A 17,420-nucleotide genomic window follows, 5' to 3' on the forward strand; every position below is an offset into this window, starting at 1 on the left:
AGGTGCAAGAAACCCAGAATAGCCAAAACAATATAGAAAAAAAAGGACAAGGAAAGAAGATTCATATTTTCTTATTTCAAACCTTTCTACAAGACCACAGCAATCAAGACAGTATGACATTGGCAAAAAGCAGACATATAGACCAGCAGAATACAACTGAGGGTTCATATATAAAATTTGTGGTCAACTAATTTTCAACAAGGGTGCCAAGAATGTTCAATAAGGTAATGGTAGTAGGACAACTAGATATCCATACATAAAAGAAGAATGTTGGGTTCCTAACTCAAACAATATACAACAATTAACTCACAATAAACCACAGACTTAAATATAAAAGCTAAAATTACAAAACTCTTAGAAAAAAACTCACACTGTTTTAGTGAGTGGGGGGGAGGTGGAAGAGCATACAGGAGGAATAAATGGTGATGGACAAAGATTTGACTTGAGGGGATAAACACACAATATGATATACAGAGATGTGTTGTAGAATTAGGCACCTGAAACTTATATAACTATGTTAACCACTGTCACCCCAATAAAATTCAATTAAAAAAGAAGGAAACATAAGTGTAAATCTTTGTGTCTTTGGACTAGGCAATCATTTCTTAAATCTAATACGAAAAGCACAAACCACCAAAGAAAAAAATTGATAAAGTTTACTTTATAAAAATTTGTGTCAAAGAACACTATCAATAGAGAAAAACAAATCATAATGAGAGGATATTTTTAAACCATTTAATATGTATCTAGAACCCAGAACATAAAAAAAGCTCTTACAACGCAACCATAAGAAAATGAAGAACTAAATTAAAATATGGTGAAGGTATTCAACAGAAACCTCTCTAAAAAAGATATACAAATGGCTAATAAACTCATAAAATATGCTCAACATCAATAAGAAAGGAAGTGCAAAATCAAAACCACAATGAGACACCACTTCATACCTACTAGAATTGCTATAATAAAACAAACAAAACAACAGAGAATGACAAGTATTGGCAAAATGTGGAAAAAATAGAAGCCTTATACATTGCAGATGGCAATGAAAAATCTGCAGCTTCCGTGGAAAACAGTTTATCAATTCCTCAAAATTTGAGAATAAAAATAGATTCACAAAAAAGTTTTATATATCTGTTTACAGCAGAATTATTTGTTATAGCCAAAAAGTGAAACCAACTCAGTGTTTCATCAGCTGATGAGTTGATAAAATATGGTACATTATTACAATGAAATAATTGTCACCCATATAAAGAAGTCCTGAAACATGCAACATCATGGGTAACCCTTGAAAATACAATACTAAGTAGAAGAAACCAGACAAAAAAGGCCACATATGGTATTATTTCATTACTTTTTTTTAAAGCTTTTTTAAAAATGTTTTATTTTACTGACTTTAAAGAGAGAAAGGCAGAGAGTAGGAAAGAGACAGGAATAACTGTTCCTGTATGTGCACTGACCAGAGACTGAACCAGCAACCTCTGTGCTTTGGGATGATGCTCTAAGCAATCAAGCTATCCTGCCTAGGCTTATTTCATTTATTTATATGAAGTATCCAGATAAACAAATCCATTGAGACAGAAAATAGATTAGCGGTTGTCAGGGAGTGAGGGAGAAATGATTTGGGAACAGGTACAACATTGGTTTTGGGGTAATGTTCAATGATTAGATAGTAATAATGGTTGTATAACACTACAAATATACTAAAAATAACCTAATTGGCCTGACCTCTACTGGTGCAGTGGATAGATTGTTAACCTGGAATGCTGAAGTTACTGGTTCAAAACCCAGTCAAGATGCATAAGATAAGCAGTCAATGAACAACTATAGTGAAGCAACTATAAGTTGATACTTTTCGCTCCCCCCACTCACATAAAATCAATAAAAACAAAATCTTTAAAAGTAAATAAATAAATAACCTAATTGTACATTTTAAAACGGTGACTTTTGTGTTATATCAATTACATTTAAATTTTTAAAAACACTATGGAAAAAGTTGCATTGTGGGTTTTTTCCAGATTCAATATAAATAAAAGAAATATTCACTTCCTGCAGACTTTATACTATCACCATTCAGGTTTGTTTGTTTTTTTCACTGTTCTATTTCTCATTATGAAAGAACTAGGCATTTTAAAACAAAACTACTCCCTTTTTTCCCCCTTGGAAAACAAACACTCAGCCTTCAGAGTAATGAGGCAATCACTGAGGGCAACCACTCTTTTAGGAAATCTGTGCCCGACTCTGAGTATTCTTTGGAAGCCGTGGGGTGGGGCTTGTTTACAAATAGCAGCCATATAAAGCCTGTTAGATTCATAAGGTCTCAGGGACCAAGCTGAAGGCAGGACGTCAGGCAAAATTCAGTCCCTGAGATTTGTCCCTCACTATGGGGAAACACAGACTTCCCCAATCGGGTTTCATGCTACTTCTCCTTGTCTTGTTTGCTACCAATGCCTTAAACTCTGCAGAACCGTAAGTATCACTCAAGAGTCTGTATTTTATTTTAGTCTCTTCTTTTTATCTTTACTTTGTCTTTTCTTTAAATGTTAAGATACTTTCTAACCATAATAGATTAATTATAAGTGGTTAAAACATTTTTCCTTTTATTTGTTGTATACACATAAAATAATAGCCATGAACATAAGTCATCACTAAGAAGCACGTTTTCATTATAGAGTGAAACCGCAGACTTCACCTTCACAGACTCATTCTTTTGAATAGAAAGCATTAACTCTAAAAATATTTAAAATGTACTGTGGAGTGCAATTTAACTCACATTGTATATCACATAAATAGAGAAAAATATAGTTCTTTTATTTTTCAATAACTTATTGAGTCATCAAGAGCTCTCAATAAATGGTCAATGCAAGGGAAAAATAATTTTAACCCTATTTTGTTATAAAGTTGGAGAAATCCAAAAACTGCAAGACTTCTCTTTCATTTCTCCCAGTTTCTATTCAAGGTAGTGTCTAGAAGATGTATTCTCCATTACTTTCTGGTGGAGAAGGGTCATGTCTTTGGTCTCAGACTTCTCGGTCTTCCTTGGCCACTGTGAATCTGCCTTTTCCTTACCTGCTAACATCCACCATTTGAGTCTTTAGCCACTACTTTCTGTTTACCAAGGAGTCCCAGAAGTTCTCTCTAGCTGACTCTGACTTACTTTGACTATTTTTTTTAATCACACAAAACTACCAACTTTCTACACCAGAGGTAGTCAACCTGGTCCCTACTGCCCACTAGCGGGGGTTCCAGCTTTCATGGTGGGGGGTAGCAGAGCAACCAAAGTATAAATAAAAAGATAGATTTAACTATAGTAAGTTGTTTTATAAAGATTTATTCTGCCAAACTTAGCAAAAATCCAACATAAAGTGCTTGGTAAGTAATTATTATTATACGCTTTAACTTGCTGTAACTTTGCTTTATAAATTTTATAAAGTAAAGTTACTTCCCCACTTTATAAAATCACCATTACTGTGGAACCAGTGGGTGGTTAGAAAATTTTACTACTAACAGAGATACAAAAGTGGACAGTAGGTATAAAAAGGTTGACTACCTCTGTTCTACACCATTCTGCCTCCAATTCAGTGGTGGTGCTTCAACACACCTGGTTGCAGGATCACCTTTGCCAGTCACCCATTTAAGACTTCTGGCCTCAATCCAACTGCCTTTACATTTCTTCTAGAGAGCTGTGAAATTCTTGGGGCCAATAAGTACATATAGACACTGAAGTATCCTAGAAGGTTTAAACTTCTAACCCTCTCTTGCCTACCCACACTGCACTGCTAGATGACTCTGATATAGCTACATCCCAGATTAATACAGGGTAGACCCCAGATTACCTAGTGGGGAGAGGGGTAAAAGGACCTTCTGCTGTCTATGTTACCTTTACCCACTTAACACAGTTGGTTCTCTCCAGACCAAAGTGCAAGATGTAGAAATTAGAACTCTGACCAACTCAAGTTCCCCCTTTTCAGGCTTCTTCAATGCACAATTTGCAAGTAACCAGTAAGGGTGTATTTCTCTCTCATTATTCTTCTACCTCATCTACAATGGTGGATAGTACCATTTTCCATTGCATTCCATTCACAGAGCATTTGAAAATATGTGGGGTTTTCTAAGTACAGGCTGTTTGGTTTTCTAAGTACAGGCTGAATAGAAGCAAGTGACTTTATTGGGGTAATGTAAACAGTCTGTGTTTTCAGCCCAACAAAATGGAAACCTATTCTGCCCATTGAAATCCATTACTTTAAATCTTTCCCACCATTTAACAAAAAAAAATACAAGCCTCATGGCCTAGTTGTCATAAACAGAAGAGGAATCTTCTCTATATACAGAAAATTTCACTTTGATCCTCGAACAGGAGCCCTTGATGGGATAAATGAGAGCTATTGCCTAGAGACTAACTGTTCTCCCCTGTCATGGGGCAGTAAGCTTCAGAGGGATAGAGGTGACAGAGAAACCTGATGAAAAAGAGAAAATTAGAAGTCATCAGTTTAATATTTGCAAAATTTAATCATTCCTACAAAGACAAATATTTAAAATGCAAACATTCATGATTAAGTAACCCATTAAAACATTGTATTTGCTCAGTACAAGTAAAATGTTGGGCAAATTATTTAACCTTGATGGGTCTTAATTTTAATATTTGGCAAATGAATACTAACTAAACCTTTATAAAATGGTTGTTTGAAATAGCAAATATATGTGGAATTAATTTTTAAATTGTGGTCTTAATTAGGCTGATAATAAAAATAAAAGTAGTATATGGAATAAAATTATAATATACTGATGATTTCTTTCCTATTAATGTCAAATAACTAAAGGAGAAAGTGGATGAAGAGGTAAAAAAATGATGAATTTTTTATAGCCTATAGTTAATACTGTTCTACATACTTAAAAATTGCTAAGAAAGTAGATCTCATGTTAAATATTCGCATTACAATAATAACAATAACAACATAATAGTAATATTTGAGAGAGGAAACTTAGAAATAACAGATACATTTATGGCAAAAATTGTGCTGATGATTTTACAGGTATACTTAACTACATAATAATCAAGTAGTACATACTAAATATGTTTCAGTTTTTTGTGTCTCAATCATACCTCAATAAATTGTTTTATAAAAATATAGAAAAAATAAAGCCTTCGGAAATGAAGGGTTAAAATAGCCACAACTTTAGTCTTTAAGTCTGCTGTATGAGCAGTGTCCAGAGAATAATATTACTATTCAATTGGGGGAGGGGAAGGAGATAAGGCAATAGACAATGTATGGATCACTCAGATAAAATTTGTAATCTACTTTTTAACCATAGTCTGCACTTTTTAACAAATGTTGAATTTAACTGGGAGTTTGGGGGAAATATCAGACTTGCAGAGAAATGTCTCAGTCTGATCATTCTAGAAGTTTGTTCCTTGTTTGTTTTTCCTCAGTTGGATAAAAAGAGCTCAAGGCACAAATCAAAATAGGAGAAAGCTGTAGAGCAATGGACACTGAAACTGTCTGCCCCCATATGGTTGTTTTTACTGTTATCACTGTAATAAGCCTGTACAAAGCTGTTGTTGGGAAAATAAAAGTTTTTAATATTTATCACATCTTTGAAAGACCAGATGTTAGGTAAATCAGAAACAGCTAAACATAAGGATGAGATTAGATAAGAAGTACTATCTGAATGACCATGGTTAGCTTATTTAACTGCTCTGAACCTCTCTGCTTCATAACAAAACATTAATGTTTTTACAATAAACAGTCTAGGTTTTAATGGTTTAAGAGTGGTTCTAAAGATTCATGGCATATAATTTTGCCAAGTAAGAATTTAAAACACATACGGGAAAACTGCTGGACCACAGCAGACCACGTGGAGACTGCACTTGACTTCTCAATCAACAATTAAACTGTCTTTGTTATTCTCTACACCCACTTTCCCACCTATTAATTGTGTAAACTAATAAAACTGTGTTTCATATGTCAAATGCCTGTTTTTTTAAAGGTAAGAGTTCATATTGGTGGTAGAAGAGAAAGGGTAATAAAACACTATAAATATTGTTCTTTTTTTCTTCTTTTTTCTTTTTTATTCAGTGAAAGGAGGGAAGGTAGAGACAGACTCTCACATATGCTTTGACCAGAATCCAGCCAGCAAGCTTACTAAGGGGCAATGCTCTGCCCATCTGGGGCATTGCTCCGTTGCTCAGCAACTAAGCTTTCCTTAGCACCTGAGAAAGAGGCCATGGAGCCATCCATCCTCAGCTCCTGGTGTTAACTTGCTCCAATCAAGCCATGGGTGTAGGATGGAAAGAGAGAGAGAGAGAAGCAAGAGAGGGAGGGGTGGAGAAGCAGATGGGCACTTCTCCTTTGTTCCCTGACCAGGAATCGAACCCAGGACATCTACACATGGGCCAATGCTCTACCACTGAGCCAAGCAACCAGAGCCTCTTTTTTACTTACTTTCAAAGATATAAATAAATGATTTGAACTTACAGGCATTGAATTATTCAAGTTCTGAGGATTCACATTTTATGTATAATTACTTACTGAGAAGTTAAGAGATTTAATTGCACTGTTGTATACAATCAAATATGTAAATTAATGAGGATCTCATGTTTTAGCTCTCATGAACATGAAAGATATACTATATATACCTGATAAGATTGTTAAGAGAATTAAAAGGCTTAATATAAAGACTGCTTAACACAATTGTGGGTAAGTAGCAGATACTTAGGAAATGCAGATTCTCTTTCAGCCCATAGGATTCATAGTATAAAGAAATTATAGTGAGCTCAATGCTTCACTTGAAATGTTTCAAAAGAATGAATCGAATTGTGACAGGAAAATATGAGTATAGCATAGAAAAAGAAAACTTGTCAATGAAATCAAGACAAGAAAGTGAAGTTCACTCAAAAAAATGTCTCATGCCTCTGAATAATTAAATACATTCAAGAATTTAAGTAAAAAAGACTGCAAAATAATATATATTAGCCCTGGCCGGTTGGCTCAGCGGTAGAGCATCGGCCTGGCATGCGGGGGACCCGGGTTCGATTCCCGGCCCGGGCAAATAGGAGAAGCGTCCATTTGCTTCTCCATCCCCCCCCTCCTTCCTCTCTGTCTCTCTCTTCCCCTCCCGCAGCCAAGGCTCCATTGGAGCAAAGATGGCCCGGGCGCTGGGTATGGCTCCTTGGCCTCTGCCCCAGGCCCTAGAGTGGCTCTGGTTGCGGCAGAGCAACGCCCCAGAGGGGCAGAGCATCGTCCCCTGGTGGGCAGAGCGTCCGCCCCTGGTAGGCGTGCTGGGTGGATCCCGGTTGGGCGCATGCGGGAGTCTGTCTGACTGTCTCTCCCCGTTTCCAGCTTCAGAAAAATGCAAAAAAAAAAAAAAATATATATATATATATATATATATATATATATATATTACATGAACTAGTTACTCAATAAAAAAGATATAGCCTTGACACAAGCATATATTTATTAACATAGAAACATTATTAAGATATTAAGATTGATTACCTCAAGAAGGTGAGAATGAAAGAGAATGAAAATCAAATGCTGTGATTACTTGTGTGGTCTCTATGTGCACAGAAAATCATTGATAAAAACTAAACGTTGATAAAAAACTATTAATTTTTCAGCTAAGCTATATCTGAGGAACTTAAGAGAATCAGCATATATATTATTTTTTCAGCATTGTTAAAAAAATTATTTAGCAACCTACATATGTATTATTTATATTATTTTATATAAATTATTTTATTTTATATAATTTTTATTTTAAGTTCTTTCAGTTGAATTTGTATAAATCCAGTAGTAGTGCTCATGCAAAAGTGATGTTTACTTAGACATATTTTAATGTAAGTCATTTTATAAAGTGAGTGATCGCTCACAATTTATTATACAGTGTGTCTGTAAAGTCATGGTGCACTTTTGACCAGTTTCTGTAAGATGATGTGGCAGCATGTACGCATGTGCAGACGATGACATAACACCGTGTGTACAACGGAGCAGCCCACGGCCATGCCAGTCAATGTGTGGACAGTACAGAGGAAAGTTCAGTGTGTTCTGTGGCTCACTAAATTCGAATCCGTGACCAAGGTGCAACGTGAATATTGGCACGTTTATAATGAAGCACCACCACATAGGAATAACATTACTCAGTAGGATAAGCAGTTGAAAGAAACCGGCAGTTTGGTGGAGAAACCCCGTTCTGGTAGGCCATCAGTCAGTGACAACTCTATAGAGGCTATATGGGATAGCTACCTAAGGAGCCCTAAAAAATCTGTGCATAAGCCCACATCGAACTGCACTGAATAGGTATGAAACTGGGAGAGTTTTCCTTTTATTTGGTGCAGATTTCACATTTCTATCATCTTTTGTTGCTTTCCTGTGACTGGTCAAAAGTGCACCATAACTTTAAGGACACACTGTATATGTGTACATGATGGGTACCTATTCAAGAATTTAGATATTAAAGCTCTTTAAAACAAAATATGCTTATAAAATTGAAACATCTTCTAAGTCAACTTTCAGTGGATAATGTGTGTTTGAAGCACTACTGATGAGTAAAATAGTATCTTTTTCATGCCAATAAGATGGAGGTGATAGCACAGAACTGATTGTAGCTATAATACATATTGTTATGGAAAATACAATTATGGTTGAAAATGCCTACTAGCCTCTGTTTTTCTCGTATTTGGTCTTCTTCTTTTCCTAGGCAATATATGGTGCTAGTCTCCTCAACGCTCCACACTGGGACCCCTGAGAAGGCCTGCCTTTTTCTAAACCACCTGAATGAGACAGTGACTGTAAGTGCTTCCTTGGAGATTCTCAGAGAGGACAGGAGCCTTTTCACTGACCTGGTGGTAGAGAAGGACTTATTCCGCTGTGTCTCCTTCACTGTGAGTAACCAGCTACCTCTTCCTGTTGAATACATTATATTAAGTCATGTTGATAGAGAGCTAGTTTTCAACCCCAAAGAATGACTTTAGAATGTAAGCAAGGATTTCAGAAAAAACCAAGGTGAATGAGTCTTTAGCTATTGAGGAATACAGCATAGACTTTTTCACCAGATTAGGGGAGAAACATTTTTGTACTCTCCGAAGTTTACTTTAATTTCCTTTTTTAAAAAATTGTATTAACCACAGAAATTATATGAGGGGTTTTCTAACTTTGTTATATAACCATCTCTGTCAGGGTAGAGTTGGACAATGCCTAGAAACAGATCATACAAATACTTCATGACAGGACAGCATGTAACAGACTTTTTCTCTTGTGGTGAGATATTAGGTGTCTTCATCCCTGGAATGTGTAAACGGTTCAAGATGCTCCATGCAAATATTCACTACCTCTGTGAGGTTGCCTGCCTTAGGATACTTAACTCTTATATTCGCCCATACTTTTTCAGAGATGCTTCTCTCCATTCCTTCAGAATACTCAATTAAAAGGAATATGATTTAATAAATAGAATTCCAGATGAGCTATATAGGAATTTGACTTCCATTGATGGCTGCTTTCACTGATATTGTTCCCCAAATCTTATATTAATATCTTCACTCTTCCACTTGGAGAAAGGGTCAAACTTCCCTAGTCCTGGAGAAGCTGAAAAAGAGGTAGAAAACAGTAATGGTTGAAGGAGTGAGAGGGAAAAGGTTGTGCAGTTTCTCAAAAGTATTCTTTGTTTTTTAGCTCCCAAGGATCTCATCCCCTGAACAGGAGGCTTTCTTCACCATCCAGATAAAGGGATTGACGAACGACTTCAAGAAGAGGAGGAGAGTGATGGTAAACAACAATCCAAGTCTGGTCTTTGTCCAGACAGACAAACCCATCTATAAACCAGGACAGACAGGTATGTAGGGAAATTCCACTGTTTGGGGCAACACTACAAAAGAGAGCCACCTCCTCAACAGATTTTTCAGCTAGAGTCACCATTATTCTGATCTCATAGCCTCCTGTGTTATTACCCAATTACCTGCTTCTCATGTCTGAGACTTATCAGAGAATCTCTTTTTACAGTAAAATTCCGCATTGTCTCTGTGGATAAGAATTTTCACCCCCTAAATGAGCTGGTAAGTAAATCGGTATCTACAGTTTGGGTGGATGGTGGATGGTGGGATGAGAGCACTCACCCTAGCTGAGGTGGGAAGGCCCAGGAAAAGCAATATGAAAGACATTTCTAACAGAACCTAGCTTCTAGCTTCACCACAAATCAAGAGTCTTATACAGGCATAATTGAGGGGTAAGTGATGAGGAAGCTCTTTCTTGTGTAACAGTAATTAATCGATCTGGAAATAGAGATGCTTATTGTTTTTCAAAACACTACATTAAGTATAATGAAGAGGCACAATAAAAAAGTTATGCGCTGTCCATAACAATATTCTGAAGGAGTTTATGATTAATTAAAGCACCAAAGACTTTGACTTTTATAATTTCAAAATTATAAAATATGTTATAATTTCATTATATATGACCATATATTTATACATATAACATATATTATATATGGAGTCTTCATTTATGTTACTTGTGTGTTCTTGCCTTCAACTAGCTTTCAATATGAAGGCAAAGAAACAAGGCTACTTTTAAAAGGTAGATATTAGACAATTTTAAAATTAGAAGAAATATTCTTGGTTTACTTTTAACCAAATCATTCTGGGAACTCTTTTCTTGTTGAATCTAAATCATAATGACAAATAACTCTATTAATATTCATTTGTAATTTATGTAAGTAAACAATATAGTCATATTCTTTACTAAGATCTTAGTACTCAAATAATATTATTAGTAAAGAGTATTAATAAATTAATCAATATTAACAAGTATTACTCAACAATAATATTTTTCAGGGAAATGACAACAATGGTTTCTGTATAAATATATTATCATGCTTTCCTTAGAACTATTTATTGATTTCCCTGAGCAATTCCACTTTTTTTATGTTTCACATTAAATTCTTATATATCTTACTACAAATATTATTATTCCTTAGTAAGCTGTTTGATCTTAATTCTGAAATCATAGACTGTGGTGAAATTCTAATCACATTTCTTTTTTCATTTTTCTATATAGATTCCACTGGTATACCTTGAGGTAAGCATCAGAGTCTCTTTAAGAAAGTCAGTGCATTTAAGGAAGAGGAAGTTCTGAAATATTCCAAACAGATGAACTGTTGTTAAAAATAAACTTTCAGGCCCTGGCCGGTTGGCTCAGTGGTAGAGTGTCCGCCTGGCATGCGAGAGTCCTGGCTTCGATTCCCGGCCAGGGCACACAAGAGAAGCACCCATCTGCTTCTCCACCCCTCCCCCTCTCCTTCCTCTCTGTCTCTCTCTATTCCCATCCCGCAGCCAAGGCTCCACTGGAGCAAAGTTTGCCCAGGCGCTGAGGATGGCTCTGTGCCCTCTGCCTCAGGTGCTAGAGTAACTCTGGTTGCCACAGAGTGATGCCCCAAGATGGGCAGAGCATCGCCCCCTGGTAGGAATGCCGGGTGGATCCCGATCAGGCGCATGCGGGAGTCTGTCTGACTGCCTCCCTGTTTCCAGCATAGGAAAAATACAAAAACAAACAAACAAAAAAAACTTTCAGATCTAAATTTTCCTACTCTTGGATATCAGGTTTATTGTGGTTCACCTTCTTTCTGTGTTTGTTTTTCCTGAAAGCAATGCCATTCACTACACCAAAATTCATGTTTTGTCAGGGCTATTGTGACAAAATAATTATCCCGTGCTTCTATCTTACCTCTAGGACCCAAAAAGAAATCGAATTGGACAATGGCAGAGTCTCGAGTTACAGAGCGGCCTCAAACAATTAGCCTTTTCCCTCTCATCAGAGCCGATAGAGGGCTCCTACAAGGTAGTGGTACAGAAGGAATCGGGCGGAAGTATAGAGCACCCCTTCACTGTGGAGGAATTTGGTATGCATTATTAAAGATGAAAGGATCATAACTTTTTAGTTCAGAGTGTGAACTCACTTAGGTCCTTTGAATTTCCCACAGATATGTTGAACTTGGAGTAGAGTCAGCTATATTTTTTGAAGGTCATCATTATCTATGGACATGGAAGTTTATAAGAGCTTGATGATTTTCAGTAAAGAGTTACATTTTGCCAAGTAGCCAAGTTCTTTTATTAGTGGAAAGATCATTTATTAACATCATTGAGATCTGTTGTGGTCAAAAAGTCAGATTTTGCATGGTGTTAAATTTAATTATCTTGGCATTGATACATTGAAAAATAAATATAACTTTTCAGGGTATAAACATATTTGTATTTCCATTAAATGTTTACCAGCCTCTCTGTTTGTATTATCTCTATCAACAGTGGTTCCCAAGTTTGAGGTCAAAGTTAAAGTCCCAGAGATAATCACTATCTTGGATGAAAAAGTGAACATATCAGTATGTGGAATGTGAGTAAAATTGTTTTTGTCTGAAAGGTATATTTTGCCTCATTTTGAGTGATTATTCAATTAGGTACACGCTTATAAATTAATTCTTCTTGCCACTTTTTAAAATTTATTTTAATGACTTCTCTTTATTTTTATTATTAAATTTTTTAAATGTAGAAAGGAATAGAGACAGTCATAATCATGATTTAACAAGTAGCACCATTCCATATTTGCTACAATTTTTTTTTTTGCTTTAACAATTCAGGATTAGATAAAAAATCATAACATTTTTCACCCTGCTGCAACAGTATGAACCTCTCAGAATTAGTAGCAGTTTTCTATGTAATCATGATGCCATTAGTACACTTATCAAAAGTAAAAGGAATTATATAATACTAAGTTTGAGTTTACACTCCAGTATCCTTGATTTTCATAAAAATACTTCCCAAAAATATTTTTACACATTTGTTTGGTTATTGTGTTTCATACACATTCTTTTTTCCAACTCTCTACAATGAAAATTATCAATTAAATACAAAAGTTAACAGATTAATAAAATATTACCACGTGTGCGCTTCAACTATTATAAAAACTATAAAATTTGCCAATTTTGTTCCATTGATTTTCCCTATAGTTTTTGCCTAATATTTTTAAACAAACCATAGGAAGTCTATAAATAACTCAAAGTTTTAAAAATCTAGAACCTCTTTTTTTCTCACTGTGTTAGCTTATAGGAAACAAGTCAGTTCGTCTGTAAATATCCCACTTGTTACATTTTCCAGATTGTTCCATCATGTTACATTGATCTAATTAATTTTACTCTTTCCTTTGGCCAGTTTTAAGAGAATACTTGAAGTGCTTTGCATAGATCCTTTATTAATACAATAAAGGAACAAATTCTGAAACTTTGAAATAATCTCTATTTTTAATTTTTGAGGACTTTCTATATTGTTTTTGTGGTGGTTACACTGATTATATTTTTTACTTAAAGTACTATTGGAGTCATTTGCAAATAGGAAAATAAACTAATGATCCCCCCAAGTGATCAATTATTCCATTTATATTAAAAATAGAAAGAACTAATATAAGTATAGAGTACACACAAGCAAAAAAAATGTTTATATGCCCAGAATTGGTTTTTCATGGCTTTCTGTGTATATGGGTGTTATGTTTGCTTATTTATTATTTGTTTTATTCTATTTCTTACATAATTTTTAATATGATATAAAGAACAAGTTTTGATTTTTATAATGACAATAAAATAAATAAACTTAAGGGAAGAAATAAAAATATCCCAAAGCAACTTGGTTGTGTATTGAAGTAAAGTGTTAAATATCTTAATGGGTAACATCTTGATAGAGACATTTTCCAGACATATTTCTGCTTGATCTGAGTCTAAAATAATAATGTTGCACAGAAAATAATTGTTCTGTATTGGGCTGATAGTGAAAATGTAGATTCCTTTCCTCAGTTCATGATTTATTCCTTGTGTGACAGATACACCTATGGGAAACCTGTCCCAGGACTTGCAACTGTGCGCATGTGTCGAAATATGTTTCAGGGTTATCTATGTCCAAAAGAAGAGCTTTGCGAGGAATTCAGTCAAAGGGTTAGTATACAGTGCTCTCTCTAGCAAGCATTAATGTTGGCACCCATTGAGCTACTCCATTTTACTAAAGGGGATCAGAGTTAGCTGATCCCAAAATATTCCCCCACCAAAAATGAAGTTTCTATTCTTAGTTAACAAAATTCTCATTTGTATGACTAATCATAAAAATTACAAATCAAATATGATATTAAATTCTTAAAGGGCTATTAGCATGTTTAACCTAAAGAAGTTGTCTTGGCACCAGAACAAAAATAAATTTAGTGTCTATTGATCTGAGTATGACATTTATCAATTTTTGTATTCTTCTTAGCTCAACAGTAATGGCTGCATGACCCGAGAAGTAAACACAAACTCATTCCAGATTAAAAATGGGGGTTTTGATTTGGAACTTAATGTGAAAGCCACGATCAGAGAAGAAGGAACAGGTTTGAGTAATAAATGTATATGAGAGATAAAGCAATAAACATTAATTTATTTTCCATAACAAATAAAGGTCATAACAGAGGTGGAAGGAAATGAATTTTAAAACTAAAATTACTTTCGATAGTACTTACTCTTTTCTACATATTTTTCAGACGTAGAGTTGACTGGAAATGGAATCAGTAAAATCACAAACACTGTAACCAAACTCCAGTTTGTGAAAGTGGATTCACACTTTCGACGAGGAATGCCCTTCTTTGGTCAGGTAGAGTGCATTGTGTATTTCAATTCACAGGCAAATGAAGTGTCCAATTAAACCTAGGTCCAGGAAACACTGATGTAGTCCATACCTACTTCAGTTTTATCAATTAATTAAAATGACCAAAATCATGCAATTAAACAAAAATAGATACTTTTCTTTGTAATATCCTTGATAAAGCCCACAAACACACACTACAGTATTATGAGAATCAGAAGTACTACTTCTTTTTTGAACATGTAACTAATAAAGATGCTTAATGAAATATAAGTTAATTATTAGGTCAGCCCCTTATCCCACCCATTTTATAATAAATTGATATCTTTCTGCCATTATCCAGCCAGCATCAGAATTTTAAGTGTTCTCACAAATGACTCAATTTATGGCTGTCAATATGGTTCTTTAAAGCTCTTGTTCTGTTTAAAATAACTGAATAAATAATTTTAATTTTAAACATTGGAATTATAATAGTGTGCAATATCTGGCTGTTATTATGGATTTTTTTTACTTAAGATATTATATTCTTTAAGAATAATAAAATAAATAATATTGACTTTATTCATATTAAGAATTAATTTTACCAGTTTTCTAATTATTGAATTTTTCTCAAAAGAAACATTCTTGTGAAGACTTGTTTCAAGAAATGAAAAATAAAGTGAGGATCCAAATTACAAAAAGGAGATGGAAAGACCTGCGGATCTAAATGGAAGGAAATAGTTCTGTAGTCAATTTGGAAAAGTTGTTTATTGTTCTTTGGTTTTTGTTTTGAAGTTATGGTAGCAAAGTAGTTTTTCCCATGAAGTCTGCCTCTCTCAGTATTATCCACATAACTTAGCAAGTACTTTTCTTCTTTAGGTGCTTCTGGTGGATGGAAAAAATGTGCCCATGCCCAATAAACTTGTCTTCATATCCTCTAATGAAGCCAATTATATTTCCAATGTAACTACCAATGAACAGGGTCTTGCAGAGTTTTCAATCAATACTACCAATGTAATTACTAACCAGCTTTTTCTTACGGTGAGTATGAAAGAGAAAAAAAATATTGAGAACAAAGAGAAACCTTAATAACAATCATATATTCAAAAGTAAAGGAGCACACATATTTAAAAGATAGAAATAAGAAGCTGTCCAACTTGGGGATAAATTTGGGGATATAAAAATTTCATTAAAAATAATAAAGACTTTAGAAAAGACACTGTAGAAGTGCCTGACAATTTGATTAGAATTATTTTTAAATTTTTATGTATTGTCTAAAAAATACCTTGCTAAATTTTTCCTGAACTATATCAGTTCTTCAATGGATAATTTATGTAACTTGTTTTTACATACCTACTTAGATATTTTTTAAATGACTAGAACCCCCTATACACACTTATATATTACTTAATGAAGATGCCTAAAAGATTTCTATAGCTAAAATGTCCTCATGCTTATAATTTCAAGCAAAAATAATGACAATAGACTATGATTTATGGATTCAGCTTAAATAGATGGCATATAAATTATGTTTTTCCCCAATATTCACATGTTAATTCAATTAAAAATATGTAATAATGTTTAATGTTTTCTATATAATAAATACCTATTTTCCCTATGATTAAAAAAATAAGTAAACAGGGCCCCTATACTTGAATATTTCCTGTATTTATAGAGTTAATAGAACTATATATTATTAGTCTGATTATTTAAGTACAATAATTTTAAAAATACAAACTTTATTATGAGAGCAAATAGAAGGGTTCATAAAATATGCCTAATAAATTCAGGAAAAATATAAGTGCACCCAGAAAAGAGTTAAAAAGCACCTACTGAAGAGGAAATAAATGGAATTATTGGCTAAGCAATATCTAGAAGATTTAAAGCTCCATAAGCTCCATAGGCCTTAAACATCAGAAGTCACATTAATGAAAAGAGACATAGATGCTAATTTGCTGAGGATTATTTATAAAAAAAAATTTCAGAACCCACAAACTAATAAGATATTTCGTTAATATATATATAATGTGATATTAATCAATCACAAAGGACTCATTATCTGAAGATTTTTACCGTTCTAACTGGGACATTATTGTTCCTTTGGCTTTAAGCTGCAGAAGAGTCAGGTGAATGATGAGCTGGCAAAATCAGGGAAAAGATGATAAATTTGAAGATAATTTCTTTTAATCTATGCAAATTGGGTTTAGTTGGTGGTCAATAGGAACAAGGGAGATGCACAGTGTATTTTAGAGTAGAAGACACAAAATTTTAAGTATTCATTTTAGGAGGATGCTCAAGTAAAGAGCTTCAAGACATTATGGATTACTTGTTCTTCTGTTTGAACAGGCCTACCATGACCAACGTGACACATGTTATAGCTTCACTTGGTTACGAGAAGATCATCAAAGAGCTACACACATGGCAAATCATGTTTTCTCCCTTAGTGGAAGTTTTGTTCAACTGGAGCCTGTGGCTGGTACCCTGCCCTGTGGACAAACACAGATTATCAACGCACATTATATACTCAAGGGGCCAGCCATTGCAGAACTGAAGAAAATCATTTTCTATTACCTGGTAAGAATACAACCACAAAATGTATTTAGAGTTTATCAGTAGACAAAAGTGATGAATGGACTAGGAATGTAAATATTACTTGTGCACTACTATGTTGCTTTCTCATCCATGGTCTCTTGATTCTTTCATTTTTATGAGGTTGATTCCAGCAGAGACTCAACAAACAAAAGAAGGTTGTGTAGGAAATAAAGTGTTGAAAACTGTGTCAGGCTTGACAACAGTTTTT

General features: G+C 34.4%; 1 protein-coding gene across 3 annotated transcripts in view; it reads left to right on the top strand.

Annotated features, from left to right (window-relative positions):
- Positions 1–2,301: 2,301 nt before the first annotated feature.
- LOC136327188 (pregnancy zone protein-like) overlaps positions 2,302–17,420 on the top strand; it is a 54,449-nt gene continuing 39,330 nt past the window's right edge. For 2 of the 3 annotated variants that reach the window (XM_066264129.1, XM_066264147.1), the window contains exons 1-12: positions 2,302–2,466; positions 8,698–8,881; positions 9,669–9,828; positions 9,996–10,048; positions 11,049–11,069; positions 11,721–11,889; positions 12,293–12,377; positions 13,854–13,965; positions 14,276–14,390; positions 14,541–14,650; positions 15,500–15,661; positions 16,967–17,194. In XM_066264129.1, coding sequence (XP_066120226.1) covers positions 2,381–2,466; positions 8,698–8,881; positions 9,669–9,828; positions 9,996–10,048; positions 11,049–11,069; positions 11,721–11,889; positions 12,293–12,377; positions 13,854–13,965; positions 14,276–14,390; positions 14,541–14,650; positions 15,500–15,661; positions 16,967–17,194 — 1,485 coding nt within the window. In that variant the 5' untranslated portion in view covers positions 2,302–2,380. The remainder of the gene's footprint in view (positions 2,467–8,697; positions 8,882–9,668; positions 9,829–9,995; positions 10,049–11,048; positions 11,070–11,720; positions 11,890–12,292; positions 12,378–13,853; positions 13,966–14,275; positions 14,391–14,540; positions 14,651–15,499; positions 15,662–16,966; positions 17,195–17,420) is intronic. The other variant, XM_066264138.1, reaches the window with a different exon arrangement.

The sequence above is a fragment of the Saccopteryx bilineata genome, chromosome 1, assembly GCF_036850765.1.
Source record: "Saccopteryx bilineata isolate mSacBil1 chromosome 1, mSacBil1_pri_phased_curated, whole genome shotgun sequence".
NCBI lineage: Eukaryota > Metazoa > Chordata > Mammalia > Chiroptera > Emballonuridae > Saccopteryx > Saccopteryx bilineata.